Source organism: Bison bison, unplaced genomic scaffold, assembly GCF_000754665.1.
Source record: "Bison bison bison isolate TAMUID 2011002044 unplaced genomic scaffold, Bison_UMD1.0 scf7180017864324, whole genome shotgun sequence".
Taxonomy (NCBI): domain Eukaryota; kingdom Metazoa; phylum Chordata; class Mammalia; order Artiodactyla; family Bovidae; genus Bison; species Bison bison.
Genome location: NW_011494896.1, coordinates 2,592,297 through 2,610,553, shown reverse-complemented (window position 1 = coordinate 2,610,553; position 18,257 = coordinate 2,592,297). Strand labels below are relative to the sequence as shown.

The following is an 18,257-nucleotide window of genomic DNA, read 5'->3' as shown; positions in this document are numbered from 1 at the left end:
GGGGTGAGAGTACTACGGGGAGTGTGAATGGAGGAAAGTTGAGCTGAGCTGGCTCCCTCCTGAACCACCACTCCCCTGGTGACTGAGAAGGACAAAGAAGGTCACAGTGGCCTTGGAAAGGGAGGAAAACCACCTGCTCAGACTTCCTGCTCCAGGCGCCCCGGCTCAAGGCATAAGAGGGGAGGTCACTATTGCTTGAAAGCACCGTGCCTCGTTAAACCCCACCCTGGTTAAACTTCTAGTGACATCACAGAGTCAAGGACTTGGAAAAATGCCTCAGAAGGTGCTGGCTTTTCACCAGGAAGCTAAGGAACTGGAGGTGGGGAAGGGGAGCACCTTGCCCCACAGCCAGAGAGCCTCGCCCAAGATCGCCGTCTCTGAACTCGTGGGCCGGATGTTCTTGCCGCTTAATTTCCTTTCCTTCCCTCCGCACTTGGACTGATGTTTCTATGGAGAGGTAGTCCCAGGAACAGGCTGAACACTTGAGGAAGCATGCTTCCTTTCGTTGCCTCCCTCACTGTTGCAGACAGGAATTACAGCAGATGAGGCAGACGTATGCGGAACACAGCCTTAACACAGGGATGTGAGAACCTGAGGCGGGGGCAGGGTGGGGAGGGAAAGAGCAGGGACCAAGGGTGGGAACTTACAATGGAGCCAGAATTAAGGCTAATATCAAAACACACGGCAGGCGGCCTCTGTTCTTGCAAGAGGTGAGCACAAACACGAATCAAGCTGTCTATCAGCCAACAGGAAAAAAGGACCCTGGTCGCTGACAGAACTCACAGTAAAAGCAGCCCACAGCTCAGGACTAGAAAGCTATGTCTCTTGAGTGTCACTTAAGAAGCCAGTGAGCGATATGAGGAAGCTTATAGCAGATGCCACGTTCATCTTCTCAGAGTGCTTTGTATCATCTCCCTTAGCTCAGACAATAAAGAATCTGCCTGCAAAGCAGGAGACCCCAGCTTTGATCCCTGGGTTGGGAACATCCCCTGGAGAAGGGAATGGCAACCCACTCCAGTATTCTTGCCTGGAGAGTCGCATGGGCAGAGGAGCCTGGAGGGCTACAGTCCGTGGGGTCAGAGAGAGTCAGACACGACTGAGTAATGAACACTTTCAACTAGTAAATAAATCAGTCGCATAACTGCAGGACCTGAGCAAACTGCCACCCTCCTCTCCTATCATCTTCCTCCCTTCCCTCTCCCTCTCCCCAAGAACGAAGGACAAGCAGCGTCCCTATAGCCTCCTCCCTCTTCTCCCTGGAAACCCCACTTCTGCACCCCCAGCCACCACCCCAACCGCCCACGCTGTACATCACGTGGTCCCCACCTGCCCAGGGACCAAACCAACCTCTCTCTTACCAAACCCTATGCAACTATGGATTTCATGCGACCATATGAGGAGCGATGCAACCTCACCCCATGCATATGTATCTTCTCTCTCACAGTAACCAGGGAGACCCCTCAAGAGCATCTTGGCCATCTTTCTGTTCCTTGCAATACTGTGTACAGTGTCTGGGACATAACTGGTGAGTAAGTGGCTGTGCAACTCAAGGCCAAATAAGCCAGTGCCAGGAAGGCAGCAGCACACACAGGTGACCACAGCTTTTTTTTTTTTTTTCTTTTCAATCTGTGCTTTGCCAAACTACAACGAGGCACATTATTTAGGTTTTAGACAAGATGTCTTTGTTCCTGCTATTCAGAAAGCAAAAGAGAGAAAGAAACGAGGCAGACACGGAACTACCGGGAATATACAGGATTCACTGGGTTCTCTGGTGGGTGGGATAAGCAGAAAATGGGATGACGGTGGGGTACTTAGTTAACTACAGTTCACAAGTCTGCCTAAGTAGAAAAAATAAAAACCAGAGTTTCATGCCTCAAAATGCTTCTGAAAAATGCAGCTACTTCCTCAATTAAGCTCCAGCTTTGTGTCCCTCAAGGAATACAACGATGTTTTGTTTGCCTGTCTTTTACTGGGCAATTATCAACACAGCAGCCATCCTATTCTCAGCTGACTTTTGCAACATGCCTGGGCGGTATGTACCCTTCTCCCCATTTTACTATCGAGAAAACTGAGGCTTGGAGAGGTTAAGGTAGCCAAAGAGCTGGGAATGTGAACCAGGTGTCTGACCCTGACTCCAGAGACAGGCACTGGAATGGCTGGGCTGCACTCCACTGATTCCTCAAATCAGTAAATCCATTTATGATGAGGACTGGAATGAAGTTTATGGCAAGAGGACTGGAATGAAGACAGGGTGATTCTAACTTCCCAGTGACTCTCACATCTGTCGCTTCCTTTCCACCGCTCCTGACTCCTCCCTGTCATCTGTATGAGCCTCACATTCGACCTCCAGACACCAAAGTTCCACTCTCCTCATCCTTTCGGCATTCCACCCCTAAGCTAGAACGGTCTGAAACAAGACTTTGGGCACATCCCTCTCCTGCTCGTTACCTTTCCGGGGTCCTCAGGAAGGAATTGGAGACACTCCACCATCTGCTCCCTGTACCCTCCCACTCCTCCTGCTCACTGACCTTTGTGCCAAACCTGGCTCCCTGCCCCTCTCTGCGGTCCCCCCCAACCTACCCCAACCCGCTCCCTCAAATGTTGTCTCTGCTCTCTTGACCTACATGCTCACTCTCACCGCCAAGCCCCGTCCAAATCTCACCTCCCTTGTGGCGCCGCTTGCCTATTAGCCCGACGGCAGTGGGTCTCACCGTCTCAAATCTTACCGCACATTTTATTGGTGCTTGGAACTAGGATTTGCTCTTTGCTAGTTGAAATCAGGTGATTAAATATTCATAAAGGAAAGCATTATTTTTCCTAAGAGAACACAGTCTCTCTATAGCCACGTACTGCGTCTTTTGTTTCTTATAAGCCCTCTCAGAGGGCTTTCCACCGCTCCTAAGATTTCTATTCTTAGGGTGTGTCCTGTATAATAAGATACTGAATACCTTCTATATGATGAGTTCTTAACACCATACAGCAAGCCAAGGCTCACACCTTGTGCTCTGTAATTTCTGACCTCAGGCACCCTTCAAAAACTACCTGCGATACTAGATGTGCACGTGCGCATGCTCAGTTGTATCTGACTCTTTGCAACCCCATGGACTGTAGCTGCCAGGTTCCTCTGTCCATGGAATTTTCCAGGCAAGAATACTAGAGTGGGTTGCCATTTCCTCTTCCAAGGGATCTTCCTGACCCAGGGACCAAACTCATGTTTCTTTTATCTCCTGCATTGGCAGGCAGATTCTTTTAACACTGTGCCACCTAGGATGCCTCAATACTAGATAGAGTACTTAGCCAAAACTGGTTTACTTCTGTAAGAAGATTATTAAAATATTAGACTATGATATTGTTGTTAGACTTTGGCTCCTGAAAGTGTCTGCAGTCTAATACAAGTCTTTGAAGACTTAAAAGAAGAAGAATGTTAGGTACTCTGGTTGGGACACGTGGGGAAGAAGGCCTTCACAGCAGTCTTAGAACTATACCACCTGGGCAGTGGGACAGCCCATCTGCTTCTACGTCCAGCTGTAAAGTACTTCTAAGCACATGCAACAACTTTTAAAGCTTTTGAACCTTAAGCAGGCTTTCCCTCTAAAGCAGTTAAAAATGAATTCCCTGTCAGCCCAGTGGTTAGGACTCTGCGCTCCATGGCAAGGGGCATGGGTTTGATCCCTGGTTGGGGGACTAAGATCCCACAGGCTACGTGGTGCGACCAAAAAACAAAAAAATAAGTAAAGCAGTTAAAAATAACAACGGACATACTCTCTTCTGAGGTACATTTCAGAATAAATATTAACTGTGTCTGAACTCAGAAGCAAATTTTTCAAGTGATTTTTCTCCCTGTGTTTCTTGCCATTGCTGCTTTCTCTCTTCGAATTGTGAATTCCTTAGATGTTAACGCTGTGCCTGGCACCCAGCATTGTGCTAACACGTGTTACACACAATGTGTAAAAAAAAAATGTGAAAAAAAAACACATGAAGAAATGGCTCAGGGCTTGAGTGAAGCAGATTCATAAATATACTATGCCAGCCTTTCGAGTCAGTATTTTTTTTTTAAGTAAAATATTACTTTTTTGGTTCTACCCCAGTTCATGCTACAGATTTATTTAACACACACATTCCCATCCATCCATAAGGCACACTGATGTCAGAGTGAAACTATCCCTCACAACTAATTTGGGTACATCTAAGATTCTGTAGGATTAGCAAGATTCATTTAAGAGCTCAATATGAGTGATTCTGTAGGGCAGGCCTCCAAGAAATGAAACATTCACATCACTGGATTTGCAATTAGTCAAAGAACAAAAGATCAAATGCATTGTCCCATAGCTTGGCTCATCTCTACCCTGCCTTTGGGAGCAAGTGAAGTGCCTCACACTGATCTTATTATAGAGGGTTAAGGCAAGTAGCTAATCCCTCTGCAAGAGGGGGATAGATATATACAAACAAAAGCTTTCCGGGAAAAAGAGCATTAGTGGAAAAAACAATACTATTTCAGAGCTAAAGACATGGTGTTAATTGGTAGGTTCCCATTCAACACAGGGTAAGAGAGAGGGGTGTCAGAAGTGAGAATCACAGAAGCACAGGCGATAAAGCTCAAAGCATTTTTTGGTTCACTCTGATAACTTATAACGAAATAGCACTTTAATTCTACCAGAAACAAAGAAAGGTGGGAGTGCACAGCTTTTGCATGCAAGAAAACGCATCACTTTTGCAGCATTTCATAGGAAAATTCCCAGAGGAAAATCTGCCAATGTCATGGAAAGAAACACCATAGTACAGGCTTTATCCTGTTCTCCCTGAACTCATTTTGGGGACATTCTCCATGGATATTAATGGGCATCACAACTCCTTGCAGCAGCTAAGCTCCCTCCTACCTCCATGCCTTCTTGTTCTCCATCCTGAATGCTCCTTACTTGTGGTTGTCCAAATTTGAGAATAGCCCTCAAAGTCTCCTCCAGCTTTTATAATCACCAGAGCTCATGGTGATATGTCTGAAGTGAGGCAGTCTTGGCAAAGCAATAAAATCTGGATGTTATCAATGCCATTCTTGCCTTGTAGCTTAAATTTTTTCTTGCTCTCTTAGTCTCTTTTTCTACTGGATCCCTGGGGTCCAAAGGACTTCATTCAATTATTTATTACTCATTTGTTTATCCATTAACCCCTCTTTCATCATTATTCTCTATTTAATAATTCATTATATCATCAACTATTCTCAGTCAATCCATCTCTCACTCTCCACCTATTTTTCTCTTTTTAAAAAATTTAAAATATATTTTCCCATATATTCTTCATTCATTCATTTATTCCACAAGACATTCGTTGGGCACTATTGTCTGTTCCAGGAAGAGAGCAGTGAACAAAATGAAATGCAGTAGTAGACAAAGTCTTTTTCCCCTTGCAGCTGAGAGGGGGGAAAACAAACACACAAAAATGAATATGTAATATAATGTCAGGTAGTGATAAGTGATGGACAACAGTAAGAGAGGCAATAACATTCATTCACTTGGTCCATAGATACCAAGTACCTACTATGTGCTGGATATAGTGTTAGAAGCTTGGGGGATGGTGGTGAGCGAGACACAGATCCTCAACCCAAGACAGCAACACAGTGATACTTAGCCCTGGGAATCTGGATTATTAAAAGTTCCTTGGGCAATTGTGACATACAGGTCACAGTTGAGAACTTCTCTTCCCTGGTGGTTTAGATGGTAAAGAATCTGCCTGCAATGCAGGAGACCCAGGTTCAATCCCTGGGTTGGGAATATCCCCTGGAGAAGAGAATGGCTACCCACTCCAGTATTCTTGTCTGGAGAATTCCATGGACAGAGGAGCCTGGCAGGCTATAGTCCATAGGGTCACAAAGAGTCAAATATGACTGAGTGACTAACACACACACTCAGGCTAAAATAAGTAGTTAGAACCAGATTGTGAAGAGCCTTGAATGTTGACCAAAAGGCTAGATTTTCACTTTTAAGTCACAAGGAAACACCAAATGACTTCATGATCCAGTTTACTTTTTATAGTCATGATCTGGTAACTGTGAAGACAGGTTCAATTCAATAAGGACATTATAACAGAAATTTAGGTGAGAGATGGTGAAATCCTAATTAAGGGAATGGAGAAAAGAGGAAACATACAACAGAATTTTAGAGATGAGTTTAGAAGAAATTTGAAGTGTTGGTAGAGCACTCAAGAGATAACTAGTAATTGATAACTGCAATATATCCACTATATTAGACCCTTCCAGATGTCAAGCCAAACCAGATCTCCATGTCATCCCCTCTGCCTGTCCTGTCCTCTCTGTCTCCCTAACAGAATCCTTCTTATCCTTCAAGAAATCCCTTAAATATAATTATTTCTGGAATAAGTTCCTCAAGGACAGGGATCATATATTATTCCACTTTGAATTCCTAGCTACCATCTTGTGTACAACAAATACTCAACAACTGTTAACTGACTGACTGAATGACTGCATGGAGAATGAATTTGCAATCCCACAGAATGATTTATTCTATTAGGTCCTAGAAAGATGCTAAATCTGTGTTTTTCAATCAATTGCAAACAAGGATATTTAAACACTTTATTTCCAAGAAATATCCTAAAAGTAAACCAAGCCAACCTATGGATTAATGGCTCTATCCTCACTATCCATAACTATTTCTCTTTGTCCTATTTTTCTCTGCATCTCACTCTTAGACGGCCTTTCATCTGGCTTCCTATTTCTTCTGCCTGTGGCTCAGGCTGGCACACAGTGCCCCCTGTGACTTCTGCCCCAACAGTAGCAGTCATTGGCTTATTACTGACTGTCATCTGTTACTAGGGCCGGTTTATATGTAGGCAGAGTAGGCTACCACGTCCTTCGTGTGATGCCCTCTGCCTCTAATGTAACCTTCTTTGTACCTAGGAACTTGCTTTCTGTGGCTGAAGGTTCTGAACCTTATCAGGATACATTCTCAGAGTAGTTCTTTAAGCTTTTAGAAACAACCAAGAAAAGGAAAGAAGCTCAAAACTTTCATTCACACTGGCTTAAGTTATTAAAAATTTAAGCCTTAGGGTAGAATGCATGGTAGAGCCTTTCCAAGGGGAAAGGAGGAAGCCACAAGGGAACTGAAGGATGTGGGATGGCAAAGAGTGTGGGAGGAAAAACCAGGAGAAGAAAAGAGTTGGGAAGCTTAGAACACACTTCAGAAACTCTTGCTTTTCTTTTTCTTTTTTTAGAGCTCTGGGCTGACCCTGTTTGTGGCCACATACCCACTCCAGCATTCTTGACTAAAGAATTCCATGGACAGGGGAGTCTGGCAGGCTAGAGTCCATGCAGTCTCAAAGAGTTGGACACAACTCAGCAACTAACACTCTCACTTTTTACTCTCAGCCAAGATGATATAAGCTACCAGAGGGACCAGTCCTCAGAGAGGTAGTCTTAGGGGAAGAGATTGGAGAGACAGAGGGGAACTAAAAAGGTCAGTCCACTTCTGGGCTCCTTCAGACCAAAGTAGCACCAAGGGTGGGGCCACATAAGGCCCTGGTCAGTCGAGAGGCTAGACTGTCCGTGACTCCCTAAGCATCCAAACTTTTTTTCATAGAACATGTCATCTCAAATAATAAAGGAGGGGCTTCTCATCCCAGAGCAGGCCTACCTCTATAACCAGGAAACACACATTATTCCTCATTGGGGAGGCAGGATCTGACGCACATGAAATTTCTTACATTTTCATCCTCTGCTTCCCATCAAGGCTCAGCCATGTCCGGGGGATTATTGTGTGTCTGTCCCACAATTATTTGGGGAGAGAGACACATTGTGCTATCAAACTGCAGACCATTGTACCAGTGCCAGTATGTGAACTGTGTGTTACTGGTTTACAACAGGTATGTCAAGGCTGTATATTGTCACCCTGCTTATTTAACTTGTATGCAGAGTACATCATGAGAAACGCTGGGCTGGAAGAAGCACAAGCTGGAATCAAGATTGCTGGGAGAAATATCAATAATCTCAGATATGCAGATGACACCACCCTTATGGCAGAAAGTGAAGAGGAACTTGCTGAAGAACCTCTTGATGAAAGTGAAAGAGGAGTGAAAAAGTTGGCTTAAAGCTCAATGTTCAGAAAACTAAGATCATGGCATCTGGTCCCATCACTTCATGGAAAATAGATGGGGAAACAGTGGAAGCAGTGTCAGACTTTCTTTTTTGGGGCTCCAAAATCACTGCAGATGGTGACTGAAGCCATGAAATTAAAAGATGCTTACTCCTTGGAAGGAAAGTTGTGACCAACCTAGACAGCATATTGAAAAGCAGAGACATTACTTTGCCAACAAGGGTCTGTCTAGTCAAGGCTATGGTTTTTCCAGTAGTCATGTATGGATGTGTGAGTTGGACTATGAAGAAAGCTGAGCGCCAAAGAATTGATGCTTTTGAACTGTGGTGTTGGAGAAGACTCTTGAGAGTCCCTTGGATTGCAAGGAGATCCAACAAGTCCATTCTGAAGGAGATGAGTCCTTGGTGTTCATTGGAAGGAATGATGCTGAAGCTGAAACTCCAGTACTTTGGCCACCTCATGCGAAGAGTTGACTCACTGGAAAAGACTCTGATGCTGGGAGGGATTGGGGGCAGGAGGAGAAGGGGATGACAGAGGATGAGATGGCTGGATGGCATCACCGACTCCATGGACATGAGTTTGAGTGAACTCCGGGAGTTGGTGATGAACAGGGAGGCCTGGCGTGCTGCGATTCATGGGGTCGCAAAGAGTCGGACACGACTGAGCGACTGAACTGAGTAGACATCAAGAGTATGCACTTAGAATCAGTTACAGCAATTTGCTGAGACACCACAGTACATCCCTCAGTGGGCTTATGTTTTGCATGCCCTAGTTGTTATCTGTATTTCACTTTTTGAGTATTCATTTTTATTATGTTTTATTAAAGGGCTCAATCTGTGATAACTAGAGAGAAAACACTTAAATCCCTAACACCAGTCCTTCACCACCGTTTGTGCCAGTACTACCCAGCAGCCAGGACTAGAGCTGAGCACACTTGGAGTTTTCTTTGCTGCTCGAAAGAGAACCTCATCCCCTGCTCCCCCTCTGTTCATCAGAGCCCTCTCTGCCTCCTCAGGCTACAGATGCAAAGACCAGTTCCAAAGGAACGCAGGTAGCTTCTCATGCTTGAATACACGTTTAATACCCACGATGAGTTAATTACTCACAAATAGAAGTGCTCAGAATTGTGCCCACAACAGAAGAAGGACTCTTGCCCCAGAGCTTATTAGGAAAAAAAAAAAAAAATTCCTTCAGAAACTGCAATACCCAGTCAGGGTTGCCTCACATTCCCTGACTCCTGACTAAGAAAATATTGACAGGTATTGAGTCATTCTATTGAAGTTCACTTAGTCTAAAAGTACAGGCCCCAAAATATACTTACCACACCCAGTTCCCAAAGGTTAAAGTATAGGTGAGAAACATGCTGGAACCCGACACTGAGTAAAGCAGGAGCTTCTGACACAGAGAGAAGGAAGTCAATAACAGCTCCTGTTACAGTTCTGCATGATCGCCGCTCACGCCACGTAACGAGCAAAGTATGTCGGACACATCAAACACGTTTATTCCTGTCTTCTTGGCCTACCTCATCTGTGTTATTATAATATGTTAGTCGCTCAGTCGTGTTCGACTCTTTGTGACCCCAGGACTGTAGCCCACCAGGCTCCTCTGTCCATGGAACTCTCCAGGTAAAAATATTGGAGTGGGTTGCCCCTTCCTTCTCCAGGGGATCTTCCTGACCCAGGGACTGAACTCAGGTCTCCTGCATTGCAGGCAGATTCTTTACCATCTGAGCCATCAGGGATTGCCAACCTAATATAGGGCCACCTGCAAATTGCCAATTTTCTTTCTTCCTGAGAAATGCCAAGTGGTACCCATACCTCACTACATTCCATCTCATAACACCCTGGTGAGACAGCTTGGTCCCGAGGTACATACAGATGAAACCTTAAAGATGTGTCTGAGGTCATCCAAGAAATGTAACCAACAACATAGACACAAATGTGGACACTATTCACAGCCTCAAATTGGGAAAGGAAGGTGGGTACCCACCAGGCCATGTGGTCATAAGGAAACTCAGTCAAGCTCTAAGGGCCGTGGCACCTTGGTCCCTTAGGCCATTTGAGATGAAATGCATTCCTGGGAGAAGGAAAGGAAGTCCTTCACTATCTCCTGGAGTTTGCTCAAACTCATGTCCATCGAGTTGGTGATGCCGTCTAAGCAGCTTCTCATCCCCTGCCACCCCCTTCTCCTTTTGCCTTCAATCTTTCCCAGCATCAGGGTCTTGAGAGAACATCACAGATCATCCTAGGTGGGGGCAGGGGGGATATGGTGCTGCCTACCACCCAGGAAAACAAAGCGAGTCCTCTCTAAAAGGGAAATGGATAGACAACAATTACCTTAATAGTATTCCATTATCCATATAACATAATACTTATATTTGACCCTCAAATGCCTGTTGGTGCCTATAGAATAGACCCACTCTCTCATCCACAAATTATATTGAAAACATCCCCATTTCCCAGGTGTCTCAGCCTTGGACCCTGACTCAGTGACTGTCCCACCAGCAAATTCACTGACTTAACTACAGTTGGAGATTCTGATTCAATTGCCTTCACTGAGGAGCTAGAGATAAAATGTAATTGTCCTTCAACCAAAGAGTAACAACTATACCGCCCAATGGACAGATACCAATGGGAAGATCCTTAAATATCTAAAAACAAATCATCTTGGTTGAAAACGTTTGTGGCAACATAGCCTCATAATCAGCTATTTCACAGGAAGGATGTACAAATGTGCATTTTGATTGGTCAGGTGATAAGATGAATGGAAAATGCAGAAAAGCAAGACTGAAATACTGAGGACAATCTGCATCCTTAAGAGCCATCTGTTCAGTACCTACCATGTACCAGGTATTTTATGTACTAATTCTCATCAGAATCTTTCTTATACAGTATGATTCCTATCTATAGTTAGGGAAAGAGATTCAGGGAGATTAAATGACTTGCCCATGGTCAAATGCTAATAAATGGCATATTCAGGATTGGAATTCCCATCTGCTTGGTTTTAGTGCTTAAATTTCTTCAATTGCACCAGGCTGTTACAATTTGATCATCACTGATTTCTTTTTTTTTTGGCCACATTTGTGCAGCTTGTGGAGATCTTAGTTCCCCGACCAGGGAAGGAACCTGGGCCCACAGCAGTATATCTAAGTCCTAACACTGGATCACCAGGGAATTCCCCCCCATTCATCTCTTTCCTTCAATGACTTATTCCCCAATATTCATTTTGGAGTACATTTTCATTTACTCTATGAAGAAACCCTTAGTACAAATAACAATTAAAAAAAAAAAAAACAAACAGCTCTAGTTGGTGGGAAGAAATCACCACTTGACATTTTATTTAATATGCAGATTTGTTAGACATTCTGAAAGTTGAGAAAGAATACCGCTCAGGCTTTGTTCATATCAGGGCTCAGAACGCTTTCATCCGTGCCCTCCTCCCTACACCCACGAGACCTGGCTGGCCTCACAGCAGGACCTAGCCAGGACCCCACGTGCAGCAGCTCTCCCCATGGGCTCGGTCTCACCTGGGGCTTGCTGGGGCTACATCTTCTTCTGGCTCTTCTACAACACCGGTTAGCTCTGGGGGGAGGAAAGCATCCTTGTGGACGTTATTCACCCAGCTTTCCTTTGCCCTGTTTGCTCTGTCCTTACTCTGCTCATCTGAAACAGGAAACAATAAAGGCAAGAATATTATCCATCTGTCTTCTCCACAACCTACAACTTCTCATATCAGCTCTAACCTCTGAAGGCTGGAACCTGAACGTCAGGCCTTCCCTGAGCACCCCGGCATCACGAATGAGTCTGTGTACTTAAGATCAGAATTATCAATACATCCATGAGAGGAGTCATGTTGTTAGTTGCCCACAAGAAGAGTCTCCAGCGAGCATGGGCGCACCTTTAAATGTGCGGACACGACTAAAGCAAAATTGCAACTGCTCTAGGTGAATCTGACTTGAATTGGGGTCAGGACTTGTTGCATATGGCCAGGGGATGCTCAGGGCAGGGAAGTTCTTGTTGGGACAGACACACCATCATTACCAACTCTTTACTGAACAGCTACAATGGGCTAGACTCAAGGCTGGGCTCTGGGATACAAAAGGGAACAAATGCTTCTATTCTGGAATGTTCCTCTCCACTGCCTCCTCCTCTCACAGTCTCTACACAGCCAAATTCTACAAGGTCTCACAAGCTAGCTCAGATGCCAGAGCCCCCTTAAAACCTCTGTGATCCCTCTTCAGGAGATAATCTCTTTGGCCTCTGAACACCCACTGCTCTCTACCTGCACCTCTTGGATAATTAGCATCAACTGAGTGATGACTGAGTTCGAGGCAAAGTGTTGAGTCCCTTGCATGCATGATCCTCTGAGGAGGGAAAAATTTTCCAAGGTTACAGATTTCAAAATTGAAGACCAAAGGGATCAAGAGATTTGCCTAAGGCCACATAGCCAGTAAGCACCAGTAATACTTCCATCAGTGTTAAGAATTAAGATGAAGCAACATGTGCTTAGTCATTTCAATCGTGTTTGACTCTCTGCCACCCCACGGACTGTAGCCCGCCTGGCTCCTCTGTCCATGGGATTCTCCAGGCAAGAACACTGGAGTGGGTTGCCATGCCCTTTTCCAGGTGATCTTCCTGACCCAGGGATTGAACCCAGGTCTCCTGCATTGCAGGCAGATTCCTTACTGTCTGAGCCACCAAGGACTCCTAATTTCCAAATACATTCACAGGTCTTTCTACTCATAAGTCTAGTTTCTGTAACTGCAAAATGGAGCCCTCGGTATAACCCACGGGACCCTTCAAGATTTCTCAAGTTCTGGGTGGTTTTGGGAGGGTGCATGGCAGAGCTGGGATTTCAGCCCTTCTGATGTAGAGCCACAGTCCTTATAGATGGGGGCTGACTCCTTATGATGAGCTATGCAGTGCTCATAGCCCGCTGATGACCTTAGACAAGTTACTTCACTTCTGAGTTTTACATATTGCATACATATAATGAGGATAATAATACCTACCTTATAAGATTGCTACCACAATTAGAAATATTAGGGAAGAAATGCCTGTAACATATTAGATGCCAAAGAGGTAATTTCCTTATTGAGAACAGGTTAGAACTAGACAGGGGCTAGTTCTCAGGGGTAAAGGTTTATACTGACTAGTGCAGAGTTGATTAGAGAGAAGGCACCTGGTAAATATTTAATGAATTCAACAGAATTCTGAAGAAGCCTCCAAAATGCTGTCTTTACAGTCCCTTAAATGATGTACTTGGTTTTTAAAGACGTACCAGGTGTCACAGTCATTGAGCAGGAAGGCCAATCTCTTCCTGTTACTCTACTCAGGAGAAAAGGTTCTGAATTTTTAGTTAGAACCAAAGAAAGAGGAGATGGTAGATCCCTGATAAGAGCTTTCCAGGTGATACACTGATAAAAAAAAAAAAAAAATCTGCCTGCCCATGCAGGAGACACAAGAGATGTAGATTTGATCCCCCAAGGTTGGGAAGATCCCCTGGAGTAGGAAATGGCAACCTGCTCCAGTATTCTTGCCTGAAACATTCCATGGACAGAGGAGCCTGGTAGGCTACCATCCAAGGGTCAGACATGACAGCGCGCGCATGCACACACACACACACACACACACACACACACACAGAGATCCCTTATAAGCCTCAACTGTCAATGTTACTTCAAGTCAATATGGCAACTAAAGGGCTTCCTTTGTTCTTCTTTACCACACTAAGTCACTTAACCCTGACTTCATCCATCCAAACCCAAGAAGATTTTGACCTACAGGACCACACATTATGCAAAGCACACCCCTAAATGATTTCCCTCCGCAGATTCAGTAGTGATGGTGACACCCTTCCCTTCTCCCAAGGACTACTTCTCCCAAACAAATGTTGCCTTGAGAGGCAATAGCCCAATCAGCTTACCTGCTACCTGGGGCCTCTTCTTCCTCATGGATGCTCTGATAATATCTGCACCATGGATTCTGTCTCTGTGTCTTTTTGCCTTGGCTTCATAAAACCACTGGCCACTCATATTCTTCAGTTGCTGGTCATCCTTAACTTTTTCAGGCAAATGTCTACAAAAGGAAAAACGCTTTACTTTTTTATGAATCCACAGTAAGTAAATGAGTTCACAGTGACACTGCACAAAGAAGTTGTAAGCATATGGCCAAAATGAAGCTCTCAATGTTCTAAGAGATCCCACAAACCTCCCAGATGACTCACCAGTGTATGCTTTAACTAAAAGGTCACAGGATCCAATGACAACATTTTTCAAAAATTCAAAGGTTTAAGCCATGATACCCAGATGACGCCTGAGATTTCTCAAGAGCAAATTCACTTTTCGGCTGCAGGCTTGTGTGTTCACTGTTCAAATGCAAATACCCAAGAGAAAGAGGGGATATTACACTTCCCTAAGCATTGGTTTCCTTATTTTTAAAAAGGGGTTAAAGGAGAATGGCATTGAAACATGTATATTATCATATGTGAAACGGATCACCAGTCCAGGTTTGATGCATGATACAGGGTGCTCGGGGCTGGTGAACTGGGATGACCCAGAGGGATGGGATGGGGAACACATATACACCCGTGGCGGATTCATGTCAATGTATGACAAAACCAATACAATATTGTAAAGTAATTAGCCTCCAAATAAATAAAGTGGAAAAAAATTACAGTATCATAAAAATAATTTCACTGTACGAAAAAATAAAATAAATTTTTAAAAAGGGAGATAATTACCCCACAAAAAAAAGGGGGTTAAGGAATTTCCCTGATGGTTTAGTAGTTAAGACGTCACCTTCCAACAAAGCGGGTTCGAGTTTGATCCCTAATTGGGGAGATAAGATCCCACAAGCCTCAGTGGCCAAAAAAGCAAAACTTAAAACATCTGCAATACTGTAACAAATCCAAGAAAGACTTTAAAAATGTCCGTCTTAAAAAATCTTTAAAAAGGAAGGGGGTTAATGATAGTAACTCACCTTGTGAGATTTCTACGAGGATTAAGTTAGCTAATGCACGTACATTATCATCTGCGTATGCCTGGCGCCTAATAAACACTGAGTGGATAACTGGTGGGGAAGTTATCAGCTCATCAGTTCTTGCCATTTCAGTGAAATGAACTTATCAGAGACTTTTCTGGAAGCCTATGTGTCCATGGTTCTTAATTCCAGGAAAATGAATTCAACAAGGCAGGCTGGGATCAGGGAAGATCAAACTTAGGTGGGGTAGGGAGCGCAGGTAGGGGTAAATTCCATTTGTGCAGATACTGCTTCTAAGGGTTCCACAGTCATTGACGCTCACGGAAAAGCTAAAATCTAAAGAACAAACCAAGTACCACCCTCCTAAAGTTTCCCCCATTTTACAGAAGAGGGAAAAACACTGTTCTGCAATGACAAGTTTCATAACCTCCACATCTTTCTACCCATGTTGATAAAATGAGAGTCAAAAAAATCTATCTTTTCTTGTTCACAGAGCTGTACTTACAATAAAGTAAAGTAAAAGCCTTTGGAAGATTCTGTGCTACAAAAATCCAACAGGGTTTGATGATTGTCATTCAAGCTAATACGCACACTACCTAACGCAGCAAATCTAAGTGTTTTAGCCAGAGAATGTGCAGGGGGGCCACACCAAGGCGGTGGCAGGGCTGTGTGTGACAGCTGCACAAAAGCCCACCAGGGAAAGAGGAAGGCAGCAGGGGCGGTCACCAGGTTCTGGCAAGTATGTTTTCTCTCTCCGAAGTATGCCTAAAGAGACACTTTCCAGACAGAGTCTGGACGTTTCTCTGCTGGAAACGTCTCTGCTCTCCACTTAAAGAAGTGACCCTATGCCAAACATGTCCAATCACAACCCTCAGACACACGCTGTAGTGACAGCCCACCACCAAATCCTAACGGGGACAGTGTCTTCACTTCATGGTTCTGAATCACCAGAGGTCGTGGTTCCTATGAAATGTGTCTAATGATTTCCCATTGCCCAGATTTTCTTTTTTCAAATATCTTTATTGGAATATAGTTGATTTAAAATGTTGTGTTAGCTTCTGCTGTACAGCAAAGTTATTCAGTTATACATATATGTATATCCACTTTTTTAGGTTCTTTTCCCACATAGGTTATTACAGATATTGTATAGAGTTCCCTGTGCTATACAGTAGGTCCTTATTAGTTATCTATTTTTATATATAGTAGAGTGTATATTTTTAACAGCCAGGACACAGAAGCAAGCTAAATGTCCATCAACAAAAATGGATAAAGAAGATGTGTTCATTCAGCCATAAAAAAAAGAAAAGAGTGAAATGACTTTGTGGTAAAAGAATCTGCCTGCAGGGCAGGGGATGTGGGTTTGATCCCTGGGTCCGGAAAATTCCCTGGAGAAGGAAATGGCAACCCAGTCCAGCATTCCTGCCTGGGAAATCCATGGACAGAGGAGCCTGGATGGACTTAGAAGCTGTCATATTGAGTGAAGTAAGTGAGAGAAAAACAAATATTATATGATATTGCTGACATGTGGAATCATTGCCTAGATTTTAAGCAGAGCAAAAAATCCACCCTGGTTGCTGATGGAGCTTTTGCCTTCCCTTCCCAAAAGGACCTCATTCAAGTTCAATGCCAGAAAAGAGAAGTCCTTCCAGCTCTCTGTGACTAGACAGTGAGCCCCTAGGGGCAGGGCCTGTACTCAATATACCTTTGCTTCATGTCTGGAAAACAGTGGGTGTTCACACAGCACTTCTGGAGGGAAGGAATATCCCATGCGGCCCCCAACCACCTGGCTTCAGGCTATCTTTTCAGATTCGTTTTCCAGCACTTGCTCCCATGCTCCCCACTTGACTTCTCACTGATCTCCAAACTGCTCTTGCATGACCTCTGCAGACATTAAGGGCAGGAAGTTGTGGCAGAAAGACTTTGGGCTTTGGCGTCTTCCCAGATTGGGTCCAAATTCCAGTTCTGACCCTGCTTAAATGCCATCTTTGGCAGCTTCCTATACCCCTCTAAGCTTCAGTCTCCTTGTTTATAAAGACAGGGGGAAATAAGAGGTACTCTGCAGGACTTTTGGATGACAAAAGGCAGTATTTACCTAGAAGTACCTAACAGTACCTGGATCCTGGTAAGAGACCAGTAAATGTAAATTCTCTTGGGATGTCTTTCTCTCACTTCTGTCTAGCACGTGACCCCTCATCCCTCAGATCTATGCACCGCCTCACCGGGGAAGGCTTCCCTGACTCCCGAGGGCACCGGGCGGCTGGCCCTTCTCCGTGCTCCCACAGCTCCTCCATGGCAGCGCTCAGTGCGCCATGTTCCAATTATCTGTTTGCACATCCATCTCACATACTGACCTGCGAACTCTGCTAACCCCTTGAAAGCGAGGAACTACCTCCTAATCACCTTTCTAACAAAAGCCCCTAGCACAGAGCCCGGCACGGAACTGATGCCTAGAAACTGTTAAGTGGATAACTTGTTAACACATAAATGCACAGCAGCCAGCCTGGTGTGAGTTGGATAAGAGATGAGAGCCTGTTGTTCCTGGGCTTGAGTGAACCAAGCTCCATCACAATGGCAGTGCCTTCTCCAGTTCAGGCAGGACACTTCATCTCTTGGAGGATTAGGAAAATGCAGAAGGAAATCTGACATCGGCCATGAGCTTGTCTAAGGAGACCACAAACCCTCAGAGCGTAACAACTCCCAATTTCCCTTTATGAGATTATTTATTTACTTGTTTTTGTTGTTCAACTGAAAGGCACTTTGTAAGCATCATTAGGCAATGCTTGATCTGCTCCTGCCTAACTGACTGTCTCCAAGCCTCTGGCCCTTCTAATCCTGCAGTGCTCTGGGAGTCAGGCTCCCAGTAAGGCCATTACAGTAAAGAACTCAGGCGGGGTTTCTGGTTCATCTCTTTTAAAGTGGCAAAAAAATAGGAAATACTTTCAAAAGCACTAAGTGCTATTTATATATTTCCTATCATGATAATCAGTGCCAGAGTTAATCAATCTCTTTTTCTTTTTTTTTTTTTCCAATTTTATTTTATTTTTAAACTTTACATAATTGTATTAGTTTTGCCAAATATCAAAATGAATCCGCCACAGGTATACATGTGTTCCCCATCCTGAACCCTCCTCCCTCCTCCCTCCCCATACCATCCCTCTGGGTCGTCCCAGTGCACTAG

At 44.3% G+C, this 18,257-nt stretch overlaps 1 protein-coding gene across 8 annotated transcripts in view; it reads right to left on the bottom strand.

The window, feature by feature from the left end:
• The window catches only part of SYTL2 (synaptotagmin-like 2), a 123,159-nt gene that overhangs the window by 38,948 nt on the left and 65,954 nt on the right, over positions 1-18,257 (bottom strand). For 7 of the 8 annotated variants that reach the window (XM_010853177.1, XM_010853176.1, XM_010853179.1 and 4 more), the window contains 2 exons: positions 14,025-14,176; positions 11,626-11,761 (listed from right to left, as the gene is read on the bottom strand). In XM_010853177.1, coding sequence (XP_010851479.1) covers positions 11,626-11,761; positions 14,025-14,176 — 288 coding nt within the window. Of the gene's footprint in view, positions 1-4,877; positions 5,705-11,625; positions 11,762-14,024; positions 14,177-18,257 lie in introns of those variants that run through there. The other variant, XM_010853181.1, reaches the window with a different exon arrangement.